Source organism: Pelophylax lessonae (genome assembly GCF_965119305.1).
Source record: "Pelophylax lessonae genome assembly, chromosome: 5".
Classification (NCBI taxonomy): Eukaryota; Metazoa; Chordata; class Amphibia; order Anura; family Ranidae; genus Pelophylax; species Pelophylax lessonae.
Window position 1 is genome coordinate 556,365,442 of NC_138772.1, and position 18,636 is coordinate 556,384,077.

The 18,636-nt window shown below is 42.0% G+C and overlaps 1 protein-coding gene and 1 long non-coding RNA gene across 3 annotated transcripts in view; both read left to right on the top strand.

Annotated features, from left to right (window-relative positions):
• Positions 1–18,636, top strand: part of LOC309556750 — a 489,144-nt gene that overhangs the window by 359,928 nt on the left and 110,580 nt on the right. The gene's annotated exons all lie outside the window — the stretch shown is intronic.
• LOC309556744 (unconventional myosin-Ig-like) overlaps positions 1–18,636 on the top strand; it is a 314,471-nt gene that overhangs the window by 225,225 nt on the left and 70,610 nt on the right. For both annotated transcript variants that reach the window (XM_082259231.1, XM_082259232.1), the window contains exon 20: positions 14,934–15,047. In XM_082259231.1, the coding sequence (XP_082115357.1) occupies positions 14,934–15,047 (114 nt within the window). The remainder of the gene's footprint in view (positions 1–14,933; positions 15,048–18,636) is intronic.

The following is an 18,636-nucleotide window of genomic DNA, read 5'->3' on the forward strand; positions in this document are numbered from 1 at the left end:
CTGCCGATTTTCGGCTTGTTAGTATGATGCTTCCGACAACCGACTCCGACTTTTCGGCCGAAAAAAATCCTGGTGTGCAGGCTATAAAATTTTTGTCGACCATCAAAACACGTCCGATTTTCATCTCATTAGTACAGATTTTGATGGGGAAAAATCTTATGAGCAAGACTAGGCATGCTCAGAGATGAAAGAACACATAGAAAGCAATCCAACACATGACATCACTTCTAAAATAGAATTCTGTCGTACGGGAAAATTTGTGTACAGTCTAGAGCACATTCCAACCAACAGACACCACTCTGGACAAAAGATGGACGACCGGTCGGCGGAAATTCGTTACGTGTGTACGAGGCTTTACTCCTGTCTTAAACAATGCTCACATAATGAAGGAGTATCATTTATTACAGTAATACAGAGAGTGCAGGTAGCTGTGATAATGTGTACTCAGGGGGCGTGTCAGGGGGCGGGTCCATAACAATTAGAGCTCAGAGAAAGTGGGTGGAATAAAGCTGTATTCAACCTATTCAACCTGTAGGTCTGGTACCATCTAGTGGTGGAAAGCGAGTACTGCAGGAGACAGCGCCGGATTGAAGATGACTATTGCAGCAAAAGCCGCTTTTTTATCTTTGATTTTCCTGAGCTGTTCATTTTTCTTCGGAAATTGTAAGCGAAGTGCGGCCTTAAGCTGCATAAATTTTGTCGGTGTCGGCTCCAGAATCAGTTTTTAGCCCTCCGGTCCCCATTAAACCGGTAATGGCTTCTGACACCGCGGGCAGCTGTTTTGGAAAATCGAATTTATTGTTATTAAATGCAGTAAAACAGAAAAGCAATTTTCAGTGGATAAAAAAAAAAAAGCGTAACCCGTGCTTTCTGCGTGGAAGAAATTGGATGAGAGACGGCGGAGAGGTGAAGTGTCACAACCAATCTGGATCAACCTTCCCCTCCGCCATCCCTCCACCTCACCGGTGCTCCCAGCTCTCCTTAACCCCTCAATGAACTCTCCATCTTGGCTCTGTATGGCAGCGTATTTCTGCTCCAGGGTGTCTATTTTTAGCACCACGGGCGCGCCCACATGCGCATTTTTCCCGCAGAAGTGTGTCTACGAATGTGTGCGCTCAATGGAATATATATATATATATATTAGTGCTGTGTACAGCATCATGCTCACAGTGAAGGTACTCCAATACCATTTCTCCAATCCAACAGCCACTCATGGTGGAGAAGGTAATATCGGGACTTTAACCACTTCTGACCCGGAAGGATTTACCCCCTGAATGACCAGGCTGTTTTTTGCGATTCTGCACTGCGTTACTTTAACTGACAATTGCGCGATCGTGCGACGCTGTACCCAAATAAAGTTGATGTACTTTTTTCCCCACAAACAGAGCTTTCTTTTGGTGGAATTTGATCACCTGTGCGGTTTTTATTTTTTTTTTGCGCTAGTGTCACCATATTAATACCTTACTACTATGGTGGGGGGGTTCAGTGTCTCCATAGTAATACTGTACTACTCGGGGGGGGGGGGGGGGTCATTGTCTCCATAGTAACACTGTTCTACTCTTGGGGGGAAGTTCAGTATCACCAAAGTACCACTGTACTATTCTGGGAGGGGATTCAATGTCACTATAGTAACACTGTACTACTCTGGGGGGTTTAATGTAACCATAGTAACACTGTACTATACTACTCTGGGGGGTTTAATGTAACCATAATAATACTGTACTACTCTGGGGGGGTTCAATGTCACTATAATAACTCCATACTACTCTGTGGGGAGTCAGTTTCACCATAGTAACACTATACAACTCTGGGGGAGAGGTCAATGTCACCATAGTAACACTATACTACTCTGGGGGAGAGGTCAATGTCACCATAGTAACACTATACTACTCTGGGTGGGTTCTGTGTCACCATAGTAACACCATACTACTTGGGGGGGGGGGTCAGTGTCACCATAGTAACACTGTCTTACTCTGGGGGGTTCAGTGTCACTGCAGTAACACTGTACTACTCACTACTGTGTGTGTGTGTGTGGGGGGGGGGGGTTCAGTGTCATCATAGCAACACCGTACTACTCAAGGGGGGGGGGGGGTTCAGTGTCACCATAGTAATACTGCACTACTCTGGTGGGGTTCAGTATCACCATAGTAACACCATTCTGCTCTGGGGGGGGGGGGGCTCAGTGTCACCATAGTAACACCGTTCTGCTCTGGGGCGAGGGGTTCAGTGTCACTATAATGACACTGTTCTACTCTGGGGGGGGGGGGGGTCAGTGTCACTATAATGACACTGTTCTACTCTGGGGGGGGGGGGGGTCAGTGTCACTATAATGACACTGTACTACTCTGGGGGGGGGGGGGTCAGTGTCACTATAATGACACTGTACTACTCTGGGGGGGGGGGGGTCAGTGTCACTATAATGACACTGTACTACTCTGGGGGGGGGGTCAGTGTCACCTTAGTAGCACAGTTCTGCTCTTGGGGGGGTTCATTGTCACCATAGTAACATCATACTACTCTGGGGGGGTTCAGTGTCACCTTAGTAGCACCGTTCTGCTCTAGGGGGGTCATTGTCACCATAGTAACATCGTACTGCTCTGGGGGGGTTTAGTGTCACCATAGTAACACTGTACTACTCTGGGAGGGTTCATTGTCTCCATAGTAACACCGTTCTACTCTGGGGTGGTTCAAAGTCACCATAGTAACACTGTTCTACTCCGGGGGGGGGCGGGGTCACCATAGTAACACTGTACTACTGTGGGGGGGTTCAGTGTCACCATAGTAACATCGTACTACTTTGGGGGGGGTCAGTGTAACTATAGTAACACCATAGTACTCTTGGGGGTTCAGTGTCACAATAGTAACACTGTACTACTCTGGGGGGGGGGGGGGGGTTCAGTGTCACCATAGTAACACTGTACTACTCTGAGGGGGGGTTCAGTGTCACCATAGGACCACTGTACTACTCTGGGGGGGTTCAGTGTCACCATAGCAATACTGTACTACTCTGAGGGGGGGGTTGGTGTCTCTGGGGGGGGGGGGGGGGCGGTTGATTAAGGAATTTTTTTTTAGCTGTTACAATGAGCTTTGTATCTCATCTTTCCCCAACAATCATGTAAAGAATGAGGTCCGAGTCCGAAGTTTTTTCTGCAGTTTCCCTTTAACATGATACAGAAGGTAAAATATCAGCGTGACACCGGTGACTCACCGCCAGAATCAGATGTCTCTCAGGTCATGGTGACCACCAAGGATGAACGGCCTCCTAAGACACAAATCAATAATCTCCGGTGTATGAGTCACCTCGCTAAGAATACTTCTCTAGCCACCTATGTCCTCTGCAGCCCCGGAAGTTGGGGGCCGGTGGAGGAGCCGCACTCAGCTTCTCACCTTAGCGTGGGGTCACCACCTGGAAGAACCAATTTTCGAGTTTTCTCAGCAGGACTGAAAGGAAAAATGTGAATAATAAAAAGGAAGAAGCCGAACGCAACTTCTTCCCCGACATTTATTGTTCTTTTAAAGTTCTTTCCTTCGTTTTAAGACTAAAATTACAATATTACAAAACATCTCAACTATAAAAAGCGTGCGTTTACTGTATATTCCTTCACCTCTATTCTTTCACCACGTGCACAGAGAGGGGAAAAAGTATGTGACCCCCTACAGATTTTGTACGTTTGCCCACTGACAAAGAAATGATCAGTCTGTAATTTTATTGGTCGGTTTATTTTACCAGTGAAATACAGAATAACAACAAAAATATCCAGAAAAACGCATTTCAAAAAAGATAGAAGTTGATTTGCATTTTAATGAGTGAAATAAGTATTTGATCCCCAATCAATCAGCAACATTTCTGTCTCCCAGGTGTCTTCTATACAGGTAACAAGCTGAGATTAGGAGGATTCTCTTAAAGGGAGTGCTCCTAATCTCAGCTTGTTACCTGTATAGAAGACACCTGTCCACAGAAGCAATCAATCAGATTCCAATCTCTCCACCATGGCCAAGACCAAAGAGGTGTCCAAGGAGGTCAGGGAGAAGATTGGAGACCTAAACAAGGCTGGAATGGCTACAAGACCATCGCCAAGCAGCTTGGTGAGATTGTGACAACAGTTGGTTCGATTTTTCCCAAATGGAAGAAACACAAAATAACTGTCAGTCTCCCTCAGTCTGGGGCTCCATGGAAGATCTCACCTTATGGAGTTTCAATGATGATGGAGAACGGTGAGGAATCAGCCCAGAACTACACGGGAGAATCTTCTCAATGATCTCAAGGTAGCTGGGACCATAGTCACCAAGAAAACAATTGGTAACACACTACACCATGAAGGACTGAAATCCTGCAGCCCCCGCAAAGGTCCCCCTGCTCAGGAAATCACATGGTACAGCCCATCTGATGTTTGCTAATGAACATCTGAATGATTCAGAGGAGAACTGGGTGAAAGTGTTGTGGTCAGAAGAGACCAAAATCGAGCTCTTTGGCATCAACTCAACTCGCCGTGTTTGGAGGAGGTATATAGGATCACAGGTTTCTGTGATCATTTCACAAGCCCCGCCCCCCATACAGTTAGAATCACTCCCCTAAAAAAAAAAAAAAAAAAACACCATCCCCACCGTCAAACATGGAGGTGGAAACGTTATGCTTTGGGGGTGGTTTTCTGCTAAGGGGGCAAGACAACTTCACCGCATCAAAGGGACAATGGGCGGGGCCATGTACCATCAAATCTTGAGTCAGAACCTCCTTCCCTCAGCCAGGGCATTGAAAATGGGTTGTGGATGTGTATTCCAGCATGGCGATGACCCAAAACACATGGCCAAGGCAACAAAGGAGTGGCTCAAGAAGAAGCACATTAAGGTCCTGGAGTGGCCTAGCCAGTCTCCAGACCTCAATCCCATAGAAAATATGTGGAGGGAGCTGAAGGTTCGAATTACTAAACATCAGCCTCAAATCCTTAATGACTTGGAGAGGATCTGCAAAGAGGAGTGGGAGAAAATCCCTCCTGAGATGTGTGCAAACCTGGAGGCCAACTACAAGAAACATCTGACCTCTGTGATTGCCAACAAGGATTTCTCCACCAACTACTGAGTCATGTTTTGTAAAGGGATCAAATACTTATTTTACTCATTAACCACTTGCAGACTAACTTAAATGACGACGGAGCGGAGCGGTGCGGCACTTGTTCTGAGACAACGTCATACGACGGCACCCCAGAACAGCCTCTCTTGCGCCCGCGGGGGCGTACAGTGCAGCGATCGTGGCCTCCCTGTGTTGCTAGGACACGCCGTGACCCCGATCTTGGTAAAGAGCCAATGATGTGGCTCTTTACCCATGTGATAGGCCAGTGCTGTATCTTAGCCTAGGCCTACAAGGCCCAGGCCTAGGGCGGCACTTTGCAGGGGGGCAGCAAAAAAGCTGCACCCCACACGAAAAAAAAACAGTCTACTCCCAGCTCCCACACAAAAGGGGCCCCCGCCGACTTGTATTACACTTTTAGTATAGTGCCAGTCTTATGGGGCGAATTGGGCTGGAGGGCAGGGTCCAGGAGGCAAATCACTAATAAGGCAGCACTGATGAGGCTGCACTAATGGGCACTGATGAGGCTGCACTAATGGGCACTGATGAGGCTGAACTTATGGGCACTGATGAGGCTGCACTGATGGTCACTGATAGACTGTGGTTGTGGTCTGTGGTTTACAGATGACAGGGCGGGTCAAAAACAGGAAGGGGGTGTGGCCTTTACAGGAAGGGGTGGGTTATATTTAAATTAGTGGGTGCACAAGTTTACTCAGGCCTAGGGCAGCACAAAACCTAAATACAGCACTGTGATAGGCTATGTCAGAGTGTGTGGCGAGGAGAGCCAATCAGCAGCTCCTCCTCAAAGGGGAGAGTCTAGGACAGGTCATCAGTGCCCTGATTACAGAAAAGTAAAAAAACAGTGCACATCAGTGCCCACCCACAGTGCCTGCTCATCGTGCTGCCCATCTGTGTCCATCAGTGCCGCCTGTCAGTGCTCATCAGTGCCACCTGTCAGTGCCCATCAGTGCCGTCTATCAGTGCCCATCAGTGCCGCCTATCAGTGCCCATCAGTGCCGTATGTCAGTGGTCATCAGTGCCGCATGTCAGTGCCACCTCTCAGTGGCCATCAGTGCCGCCTATCAGTGCCACCTCTCAGTGGCCATCAGTGCCGCCTATCAGTGCTCATCAGTGCCGTCTGTCAGTTCCACGTATCAGTGCCACATATCAGTGCCCATCAGTGCCGCCTATCAGTGCTCATCAGTGCCGCATGTCAGTGGTCATCAGTGCCGCATGTCAGTGCCACCTCTCAGTGGCCATCAGTGCCGCCTATCAGTGCCACCTCTCAGTGGCCATCAGTGCCGCCTATCAGTGCTCATCAGTGCCGTCTGTCAGTCCCACGTATCAGTGCCGCCTATCAGTGCCCATCAGTGCGGCATATTAGTACCTTATCATCAGTGCCATCCCCTCAGTGTACATCAGTGCCACCCTCATCAGCGCACATCAGTGAAAGAGAAAAATTTGTATTTTCAAAATTTACTGACAGAAAATAAGAAAAACTTTTTTTCAAAACTTTCTGTATTTTTTCTTTCTTTTTAGTAAGAAATAAAAAACCCCGCAGTGATTAAATACCACCAAAAGAAATTACTATTTGTGTGGAAAAAAATGATAAAAATGTCATATGGGTACAGTGTAGTATGACCGCGCAATTGTCAGTCAAAGTGTGAGAGCGCTGAAAGCTGAAAATTGGCCTGGGCAGGAAGGGGGTGAAGGTGCCCGGAATTGAAGAGGTTAAAATGCAAATCAATTTATAACTTTTTTGAAATGCGTTTTTCTGGATATTTTTGTTGTTATTCCGTCTCTCACTGGTAAAATAAACCGACCAATAAAATGATAGACTGATCGTTTCTTTGTCAGTGGGCAAACGTGGAAAATCAGCAGGGGGTCAAATACTTTGTTTCCTCACTGTATAACCCCTTGACCAGCATACTTATGTTCTCACCTTGAATTTTAACCCAATATCAGGTCTCCTGCTCTTGCCCCTTAAAGTGGGGTCTCCTGTGCCAAGGATGTGACAGGATCACATGATGAATGTGTATGATTTACTCAAAAAATAATTAAATATGTAGCGCTCCCCGTAAAATAAACTGTACTTTTTTTTTTTTTTATTAAAAATCAGTATCCAGGCATAGAATAGTGAAAACTTCCAATAAAATGGCTGACCACAGCCTTCGTGGTTTTGCGGCGTGACATCAGCTGCTCCTACCAACGTGTTGCGTCATTAGATCAAGTGACTTAGTCAAAGGATAAGGGCATATACTAATAAATACAGTAAAGTATAAAAGTGAAATAAGATTATGATTCCTACTTTGGCTTCTTCATATAATAGAATAAAAAATAAAAGATTAAAACAGAATAGAATAGAAAATAAAGAGAATAGATTAAAAAAGAATGGAAGAGAAAATAAAAGAACAGGATAGAAAAGAATAGATTAAAACAGAATAGAATAGATAATAAAATAACAGAATAGAATAGATAATAAAAGAACAGAATAGATTAAAACAGAATAGAATAGAAAATAAAAGAACAGAATAGAAAAGAATAGATTAAAAAAGAGTAGAATAGATAAAAACAGAGTAGAATAGAAAAGAACAGAAAAGAAAAGAACAGAATATAATAGAAAATAATAGATTAAAACAGAATAGAATAGAAAAAAAAGAACAAAATAGAAAGAACAGATTAATACAGAATAGAATAGAAAATAAAAGAACGGAATAGAAAAGAATAGAGTAAAAAAGAATAGAATAGAAAAGAATAGATTAAAACAGAATAGAATAGAAAAAAAGAAAAGAATAGAAAGAACAGATTAAAACAGAATAGAATAGAAAATAAAAGAACAGAATAGAAAAGAATAGATTAAAACAGAATAGAATAAAAATAAAAGAACAGAATAGAAAATAATAGATTAAAACAGAGTAGAATAGATAAAAACAAAGTAGAATAGAAAAGAACAGAAAAGAAAAGAACAGTATAGAATAGAAAAGAATAAATTAAAACAGAATAGAATAGAAAAAAAGAACAAAATAGAAAGAACAGATTAAAACAGAATAGAATAGAAAATAAAAGAACGGATTAGAAAAGAATAGAGTAAAAAAGAATAGAATAGAAAATAAAAGAACAGAACAAAACAGAAAAGAACAGATTAAAATAGAATAGAATAGAAACTAATATAGAAAATAATAGATTAAAACAGAATAGAATAGAAAATAAAAGAACAGAATGGAAAATAATAGATTAAAACAGAATAGAATAGAAAATAAAAGAACAGAACAAAACAGAAAAGAACAGATTAAAATAGAATAGAATAGAAACTAATATAGAAAATAATAGATTAAAACAGAATAGAATAGAAAATAAAAGAACAGAATGGAAAATAATAGATTAAAACAGAATAGAATAGAAAATAAAAGAACAGAATAGAAAAGTATAGATTAAAATGGAATAGCATAGAATAGAAAAAAAAATAGAACGATTATAGCCGTCATCCGAAAATCCAATCTATTTGAATAGCGAATGCACACTTCCCGTTTTTCTGCATCACCAGCTCCTCCCAACGCGTTGCGCCTTTAGATCACGTGACTTCCTCAGGGAATAAGGGCACATCTTACAATAAACACAGAAAGGTATAAAAGTGAAATAAGAAGATGATTTCTACTTAGTCTGCTTTATAGACTAGAATATAAAAGAATAAAATAGGATCGAATAAAATAGAATAGAGTAGAAAATATGAGAATAGGATAGAATGAATATAACCATCTTCCGAAATTTGAATCAAATCAAAAACAGCGAATATCCTAACTAAATGTGAATATTCCCACTTGCTCTCCGCAGTACGTATATCACCCACAGCTGGGGATTCTCTTTCTCATAAAAGTTATGAGTGGCTAATTAGCTGCTGGATCGCTTTAAGACGCAGCGGAAGCAAGGTCCATAAAGACATGGATGAGCGAGTTTGGGGTGGAGGAACCTGACTGGCCTGCACAGAGTCCTGACCTCATCCTGATAGAACACCTTTGGGATGAATTAGAGCAGAGACTGTGACCCAGTGCCTTCTCATCCAACATCAGTGCCTGACCTCACAAATGCGCTTCTGGAAGAATGGTCAAACATTCCCATAGACACTCCTAAACCTTGTGGACGGCCTTCCCAGAAGAGTTGAAGCTGTTATAGCTGCAAAGGGTGGGCCAACTCAATATTGAACCCTACGGACTAAGACTGGGATGCCATTAACCACTTAAGGACCGCCCACCGTACATTTACTGCGGCAGGGCAGCAGCCCTTAAGCGCAAAATCACGTAGATGTACGTGATTTCCTTTAAAGGCTCTAGGGGGCGCGCCCACAAACGCTGGCTGCAAAGGGTGGGCCAACCCAATATTGAACCCTACGGGCTAAGACTGGGATGCCATTAAAGTTGATTTGTGTGTAAAGGCAGGCGTCCCAATACTTTTGGTAATATAATGTATCTGGGGGAAATACATGAATGATGGTTTTAGTGCTCGTTGCCATTTCCACCATCTGAGGAGTGTCTGCTATCAGTTATAATCGCTCATCCGTGTCTCTATGGACCCTGGGATGATGGGGGTGATGATTGGGGGGACGATGGGGGGAAGATGGGGTGATGATGGGGGGTAAGATGCGGGGAAGATGGGGTGATGATGGGGGTGATGATGGGGGAATGATGGGGGGGTGATGGGGGAATGATGGGGGGGATGATGGGGTGATGATGGGGGTGATGATGGGGTGATGGGGGGATGATGGGGTGATGATAGGGGGGGATGATGGGGTGATGATGGGGGAATGATGATGGGGTGATGATAGGGGGGATGATGGGGGTGATGATGGGGGGATGATGGGGTGATGATAGGGGGGATGATGGGGGTGATGATGGGGGGGGATGATTGGGGTGATGATGGGGTGATGATGGGGGGGATGATGGGGTGATGATGGGGGGGGATGATTGGGGTGATGATGGGGGGGATGATGGGGTGATGATAGGGGGGATAATGGGGGTGATAATGGGGGAATGATGGGGGTGATGATGGGGTGATGATTGGGGTGATGATGGGGGAATGATGGGGGGGGATGATGGGGTGATGTTGGGGGGATGATGGGGTGATGATGGGGGAATGATGGGGGGGATGATGGGGTGATGTTGGGGGGATGATGGGGTGATGATGGGGGAATGATGGGGGGGGGATGATGGGGGTGATGATGGGGGGGATGATGGGGTGATGATAGGGGGGATGATGGGGGGGGTGATGGGGTGATGATGGGGGGGATGATGGGGGGGATGATGGGGTGATGATGGGGGTGATGATGGGGGGATGATAGGGGGGATGATGATGGGGATGATGATGATGATGGGGGTCTCCCTAAAGTCAGAGTCTTCCTGTTCCAGTTTCCGATCCCCGAAACAAATCCGATACAAGTGATTTAGTTCCTCATTCCTGGAAATGGCGCCGTGGCGGGGGGTCAGTGTCTACACTCGGCGGGGGGTCGGTGTCTGCACTCAGTGGGGGGCGGGGGTCAGTGCAGTGTCTGCACTCAGCGGGGGGTCAGTGCAGTGTCTGCACTCGTGGGGGGGGGGTTATAATTGGCGTCAGCAATCGCGGTCCTCGGCGGGTAATTCCTTTAATGCGATCCTTCAGTAAGGGGGACACGTGTTTATTTTTAGGCTGGAGGCGAACGGCGTGCAGAGAATTTAATGGGATTAGGAATCAAAGCCGCCATTGTTCTGCACAAGGTTATGTGCCCTTTTATTAAAAAAAAAAAAAAAAAAACGGGAATTGTTTAAAATGACGAAATCCATCAATTCATTAAAAGAAAAAAAAAATGAAAGGAAGGAAAGGATCTTTAACCATTTCACTGCCGGGGGATGGAAACGTCAAAGATTCCGAAATCAGTTTAGTCCACGAGGAACCCAAACTGCGCCTGCCATCGTTAGTTTGCATGAGAAATGGTGACAGACATTTGGATACATAATGATAAATCAGATCGTATCTTATGGGAAGGGGGAGGGGGGGGGGGAGTTGTGTGGAATGGAATATGGATACATTTTAATTAAATTTGAATTTGCATATATTTGATTCCCCCCTCCCCCCTCATTAACATACTGATGACATTTTTAAATAAACTCTTTCCGTTTTCATGCTATACCTTATTTTATTAATTTTTTATTATTATTTATAACATTATTACAAAATATTTATTTTATTTTATTTTTTATTTATGATTCTTTATAATATAATTATTATTTATTTTACTTTATTGTAATTTATAATATTATTAATATTATTTATTTTCCCCTCATTAACATGCTGGTGACATTTTTAAATAAAATCTTTCTGTTTTCATGACAACCTTATTTTATTATTTATTTTTTTATTATTTATATTATTATTTATTTTACTTTATTATTATTTTTAGTATTATTAATACGATTTGTTTTCCTCTCATTAACAGGCTAATGACCTTTTTTAAATAAAATATTTCCATTTTCATGCTATACCCTATTTTATTATTTTTTTATTATGATTTATAATATTATTAATAATATTTATTTTAATATTTATTTAGTATTTTTCATAATGTAATGAATATTATTTATTTTACTTTATTATAATTTATAATATTATTAATATTATTTATTTTCCCCTTATTAACATTGCTGATGACATTTTTAAATAAAATCTTTTGGTTTTCATAACAACCTTTTTTTATTATTTTTTTTATTTAATTATTATTTAAAATATTATTAATAGTATTTATTTTATTATTTATTTATTATTCTTTATAATATTAATATTATTTATTTTATTATTATTATTATTATTATTATTATTATAAATAATAATATAATTTATTTTCCTTTCATTAACATGCTGATGACATTTTTAAATAAAATCTTTCCGTTTTCATGCTTTACCTTATTTTATTATTTTTTTATTCTAATTTATAATATTATTAATAATATGTATGTTATTATTTATTTATTATTCTTTATAATATTAAAATTATTTATTTTACTTTATTGTAATTTATAATATTATTAATAATATAATATCATTAATAATATAATATTAATATAATAATATATATTAAAAAGATAGTTTTTTTATGATTTTTTTTAACCGTCTCTGACCATAGCAATACAGGGTTACCATTGTAATATTGTACCACTCTGGGAAAGTGATCAGGTTTTTTTTTTTTTTTTTTTTACACATTATGGTTGCTTATAGCAGTGAATTTCATTGCTATAAGCAAACATTTTACTGAATAAAACTGAATTATTCAGTTGGTTTTGTTGTGATTAGCTGTGATTGGCCAGAGCTAATCATATGGAACTGATGGCCAATCTAATTTCTTGAGGCCTGAAAACACCAAGAAAGTACAAATACCCCCCAAATTACCCATTTTTGGGAAGTAGACAGTCTAAGGTATTTAGTAAGAGACATGGCGGGGTTTTTTTTTGAAGTTGTAATTTTTTTTCACAACTTTTTGGAAAACGAAGAATTAAAAAAATGTTTACTTTTTTTTTGTGTGCATACCGTCACCAGTGCTGTACTGCGTCATCATATAACTGGTGTGACGGTGATCAGGGACACTGACTTGTGACAGTACGAAAAAAAAAATTTATAATATTTTTATTACGATTTTTTTTATAATGATTATTTTTTTTAACACACTGTGACCAGAGCAATACAGGGTTACCATAGTAACATTGTACTACTCTGGGGAAGTGATCAGGTTTTTTATTTTTTTTGTTACACATTATGATTGCTTATAGCAGTGAATTTCATTGCTATAAGCAAGCATTTTACTGAATTAAACTGATCCATTCAGTTTGTTTGTTTTTTTTTAATGATTTTTTTAACACACAGTGACCAGAGCAGTACAGGGTTATTATAGTAACGTTGTACTACTCTGGGGAAGTGATCAGGATTGTTTTTTTTTTTACACATTATGATTGCTTATAGCAGTGGATTTCATTGCTATAAGCAAGCATTTTACTGAATTAAGCTGATTGATCCAGTTTGTTTTGTTCTGATTAGCTGTGATTGGTCAGAGCTAATCATATGGTACTGATGGACCGTAATTGGCACTGTCTGTACCATGTGATCACCGTAACCAATCACAGCTAGCAACACAATTGTACAGAATGGATGCCATATAAGGAAGCCATATAAGGGAGGGGGAAAGTGGAGGGGACTGGTATACATGGAGGGGGGACGTGGAGGGGACTGGGATACAGGGAGGGGGGGAAGTGGAGGGGACTGGGATATAGGGAGGGGGGAAGTGGAGGGGACTGGGATACATGGAGGGGGACGTGGAGGGGACTGGGATACATGGAGGGGGACGTGGAGGGGACTGGGATACAGGGAGGGGGGGAAGTGGAGGGGACTGGGATACAGGGAGGGGGGAAGTGGAGGGGACTGGGATACATGGAGGGGGGACGTGGAGGGGACTGGGATACATGGAGGGGGGACGTGGAGGGGACTGGGATACATGGAGGGGGGACGTGGAGGGGACTGGGATACATGGAGGGGGGACGTGGAGGGGACTGGGATACATGGAGGGGGGACGTGGAGGGGACTGGGATACATGGAGGGGGACGTGGAGGGGACTGGGATACATGGAGGGGGACGTGGAGGGGACTGGGATACATGGAGGGGGGATGTGGAGGGGACTGGGATACATGGAGGGGGGACGTGGAGGGGACTGGGATACATGGAGGGGGGACGTAGAGGGGACTGGAATACATGGAGGGGGGACGTAGAGGGGACTGGGATACAGGGAGGGGGGAAGTGGAGGGGTCTGGGATACATGGAGGGGGGAAGTGGAGGGGTCTGGGATACATGGAGGGGGGACGTGGAGGGGACTGGGATACATGGAGTGGGGACGTGGAGGGGACTGGGATACATGGGGGGGAGGACGTGGAGGGGACTGGGATACATGGAGGGGGACGTGGAGGGGACTGGGATACATGGTGGGGGACGTGGAGGGGACTGGGATACATGGAGTGGGGACGTGGAGGGGACTGGGATACATGGGGGGGAGGACGTGGAGGGGACTGGGATACATGGAGTGGGGACGTGGAGGGGACTGGGATACATGGGGGGGAGGACGTGGAGGGGACTGGGATACATGGAGTGGGGACGTGGAGGGGACTGGGATACATGGGGGGGAGGACGTGGAGGGGACTGGGATACATGGAGTGGGGACGTGGAGGGGACTGGGATACATGGGGGGGAGGACGTGGAGGGGACTGGGATACATGGAGGGGGGACCTCCGAAAATTTTAACTCAATACTCCTTCTCTATGAAGATCATGACTGGTGGAAGGGGCCAGCAGGGGGCTGTACATCACAGCCCCCGCCCTCCGTACTCCTCCCAGGAGCCCTCAGTCCTGATGTTCACTGTGGGAGGAGTTATGCAAATATTAAAATGCCTTAATGGGTGGGTGTCAGTCTGGGGGAGTGGGCGTTAACTGGGCAGGCTGTATTTGCATACGGACCGCGCCTAGGTGATGCTAAACCTCCACGATTTGAAAGAGCTGAAACCCAATAAATAAAAGGGGCGGGGCCAGGGACAATGCATTCCAGGGGCATCAGTACAATAGGTGCGCAAAATCTTAGAGTTTGAGTTCTTTAGAAAGCAGCCACAGCCCGGGTAGAAAAGCCTGTCCCCTGCCAGACAAGAACCTTTGCGCTCGGTGGGGAAGCAGAGGCCTCTCTGCAGAGGTACGAAATGCCCCCTGCCGAGTCAGAGGTCAGATAAAAATCTTTACATGCCCCCCCTTCAACTTCAACAACATCTCCACTCCCCGAGTCCACCGTACGATGTCACCCCCTTTGTTTTATCTTTTAGGTAAACCGATTCAACAAATGTAAGGACCGCGGATTGCTGATCACCGACCATCACCTCTACAAACTGGAGCCCAGCAAGGCCTACAAAGTGCTGAAGAGTTTCCCGCTGAGTACGGTGAGTGAGGAGGGGGGGAGGTATATATATATATATATATATATATATATATATATATATATATATATATATATATATATATATATATATAATTTTTTTTTTCTTTTTTCTTTTTTCTTTAAAAAAATTATTTCTACTTTTTCAAGAAAAAAAAAAAGGTTATAAATTTAATTTGATAATAAAAAATAAAATTAAGGTGGTATAAAGTAAAATAAAGGTAATAAAAGTAACTTGATAATAAAAAAAATAAAATAAAGGTGGTATAAAATAAAATAAAGGCAATAAAAATAAAATAAAAAAAAAAGAAATCAAGCAAAAGTACACAGGAACATATTTGTTTCCTTCTTTTGTGTGTGTGTTGTATTGTTGTTTATTGTATTATTTTCCACAGAAGAAAAAAAAAAAAGAAGAAAGATGAACACAAGTTAAAAAATTGAGAGTGCCAGTTCACAAGAATGTATTTGTTTTCTGTGTCTGTATTGTCTTGTTGTTTGATGTTTTTATTTTTTTTTTCTAGAGGGGAAAAAAAAAGATGAAAAAAACCCAAATAAAAAATTTAAAGCGACAATACTGACTCTTTTTAATTTTTTATTTTATGGGGTTTTACATTCTATTGTTTTTCTTATTCTTTGGATCCAATTTGTTTTAGTAGAAATAGCATAACATTTTTGTAAAAATGTTCAAAATTTGGCTGAAGATTTGGCAAAGAAAAATAGCTTATTGTTTTTCTTGTTTTTTTTTTTTTTTTTTTTTTTTGTGTGTTGTATTGTTGTTTATTTTATTATTGTCCACAAAAAAAAAAGAAAGGTGAACAAAAGTCAAATGAAAATTTGAGAGTGACAGTTCAAAAAAATGTATTTGTTTTCCTATTTTTCTTTTGTGTGTGTATGTGTGTGTATTGCATTGTTGTTTATTGTATTATTTTCCACAGAAAAAAAAAACTAAAAGGCGAACAAAAGTCAAATAAAAAATTGAGAGAAACAGTTCACAAGAATATATTTGTTTTCTTGTTTTTCTTCTTGAGTGTGTGTATTGTATTGTTGTTTATTGTAATTATTTCCACAGGAAAAAAAAAAAAAAAAAAAGACGAACAAAAGGCAAATAAAAAATTGAGAGTGACAGTTCACAAGAATGTATTTGTATTCTGTCTGTGTGTTTGTGTATTGTCTTGTTGTTTGATGTTTTTTTTTTCTAGAGAGGAAAAAAAGATGAAAAAAAGGCCAAATAAAAAATTTAAAGCGACAATACTAACTCATTTTAATTTTTTATTTTATGGGGTTTTACATTCTATTGTTTTTCTTATTCTTTTGGATCCAATTTATTTTAGCAGAAAAATATTTGGCAAAGAAAAAATAGCTAATTTATATTTCTTTTTGTATTTTTTTTTTTCTAGTTTAAAGGTGGTAAAAGTAAAATTAAAAATAATGCCAGCAATAGTACATAAGAATATACGAGTTTTCTTATTTTTTGTGTATTGTATTGTTTAATGTATTATTTTCCACAGAAGAAAAAAAAAAGGATTAACAAAAGTCAAATAGAAAATTGAAAGCGGCAGTTGACAAGAATTAATTTGTTTTCTTGTTTTCTGTGTGCATTGTCGTATTTTTTTTATGTTTTTTTTTTTTTCCACGGGAGAAAAAAAAAAGCCAAATAAAAAATTTAGTGACAGGACCGACTCTTTAAAATTTTTATTTTGCAGGTTTTTTTTTATTTTATTATTTTTCTTACTCTCTGAATCCAATTTATTAAAAAAAAAAAAATGTTAAAAAAAAATGTTGCTGAAGATTTGGCCAAATAAGAATTTTATTTTTCCTTTTCTTTTCTGTTTTTTTTTTTTTTTTTATTTGCAAAATTTAAAAATGTAGCAGCAAACTATAGTGATATCCAACAATAGCAGGGAGAAGAATCTTGTTTGTGAGATTTTGTCTCTTTGTATCATGTGAGATGTTGAGGGTATATGAGATTTGCACACCATGGGGCATGCATAAATGAGATCGGACAGAACCACTTTCCAGAATTGGGGAGGGGGGGAGTCTTGCTATCACCCATTCCAGACAGTAAATTATTTTCTTACAGAAATAACCGTCCCCCCCTCTTACGGGGACCTTATCGGCAGCTGCCTGGCAGGCGGATTGTAATTCTCCTGACTGCGCCACTTAAAGAGCCCCGCTTTGTAATTGATTTGTCAGACTGTAAAGCAGACAATTACCCTCTAATTACGAGGCAATTACTGGAAAACTACCCCCCCCCCCTCCTCTGGATTTATTCCAGGAGGAGGATTAGTGATATTATGATGGAAATGGTCCAGAGAGGGAACTCCTTAGTGTGACTTTCCAGCCTTTTGGCTAAGATCAAGTGTAGTATCTGATCCTATCAGTTTTCGAGACAGAATGCTGACACTCCTAGGCAAGGTAGGGGGCGCCAGTTAGTAATTCCCAATGTAGTAAGGTGGAAGGAATCCTTTTTCCTGTCGGGTTTAATCTGGTCTGGTTCTCCAGGCTTGTCCCCGGTTGAAGGAAGGACTCCCTAGGTGCTAATGCCCTTCTGATGGGAAATGGGGTACATTTGTCTGGCCAGGGGCTGGGCTGAGGAAAGCCTGTGGTGCTTGTGCCCCCTGGAGCAACACAAAAACTCACTTTGGGGCAAATCATGGTATTTTTTGGTATGGCAATAAGGTCATAGCACCTTTGTACACTTTTTCCACACTTGCCTCCTTGGCTGGGACCAAAGGCATTTTTAAATTGACTGGAAGGCCCGCTGTTGTCTTGCACTTTGGCATCCTGAAGCACGTATCCTTTTTTATTTTTGCACATGCATGTAGCACAGGGTGTAGGTCTGTGGATTGGCCTGAAACTCTTGGAGGGGAGGGCATGCAGCATTATGGCCAGACTCTTCCTTCGGAGGAGCCCTACCTAGTGCTTAGGTGGACTTTGCCTCCGCACATCTCCCGAAGAACGGGGCCTGCCTGGTTTCATCTGGGTGGACCTTGAGTACTCAGCCCCCATCAAGACTCTTGCAAGCCTCAGGGGGTCAGGTCTGAAAGTCTCGGAGGGGAGGGGATGCAGCCTTATGGTCAGGATTTTTCTTTGGGGGAGCCCCACCTAGTGCTTGGGTAGACCTTGCCTCCTCAGATCTCCTGAAGAATGGGGTCTGTCTGGTTTCAGCTAGGTGGACCTTGAGTACTCAGTCCCCATCAGGACTCTTGCAAGCTTCGGGGGTTCAGGTCTGAAAGTCTTGGAGGGAAGGACATGCAGCCTTATGGTCAGGATCTTCCTTCGGGGGAGCCTCACCTAGTGCTTGGGTGGACCTTGCCACCACACATCTCCCGAAGAATGGGGTTTGCCTGGTTTCAGATGGGTGGACCCTGAGTACTTAGTCCCCATCAGGACTTTTGCAAGCCTCGGGGCTTCAGGTCTGAAAGTCTTGGAGGGGAGGGCATGCAGCCTTATGGTCAGGGTCTTCCTTCGGGGAACTCCACCTAGTGCTTGGGTGGACCTTGCCTCCACACATCTCCTGAAGAACAGGGTCTACCTGGTTTCATCTGGGTGGACCTTGAGTACTCAGTCCACATCAAAACTCCTACAAGCCT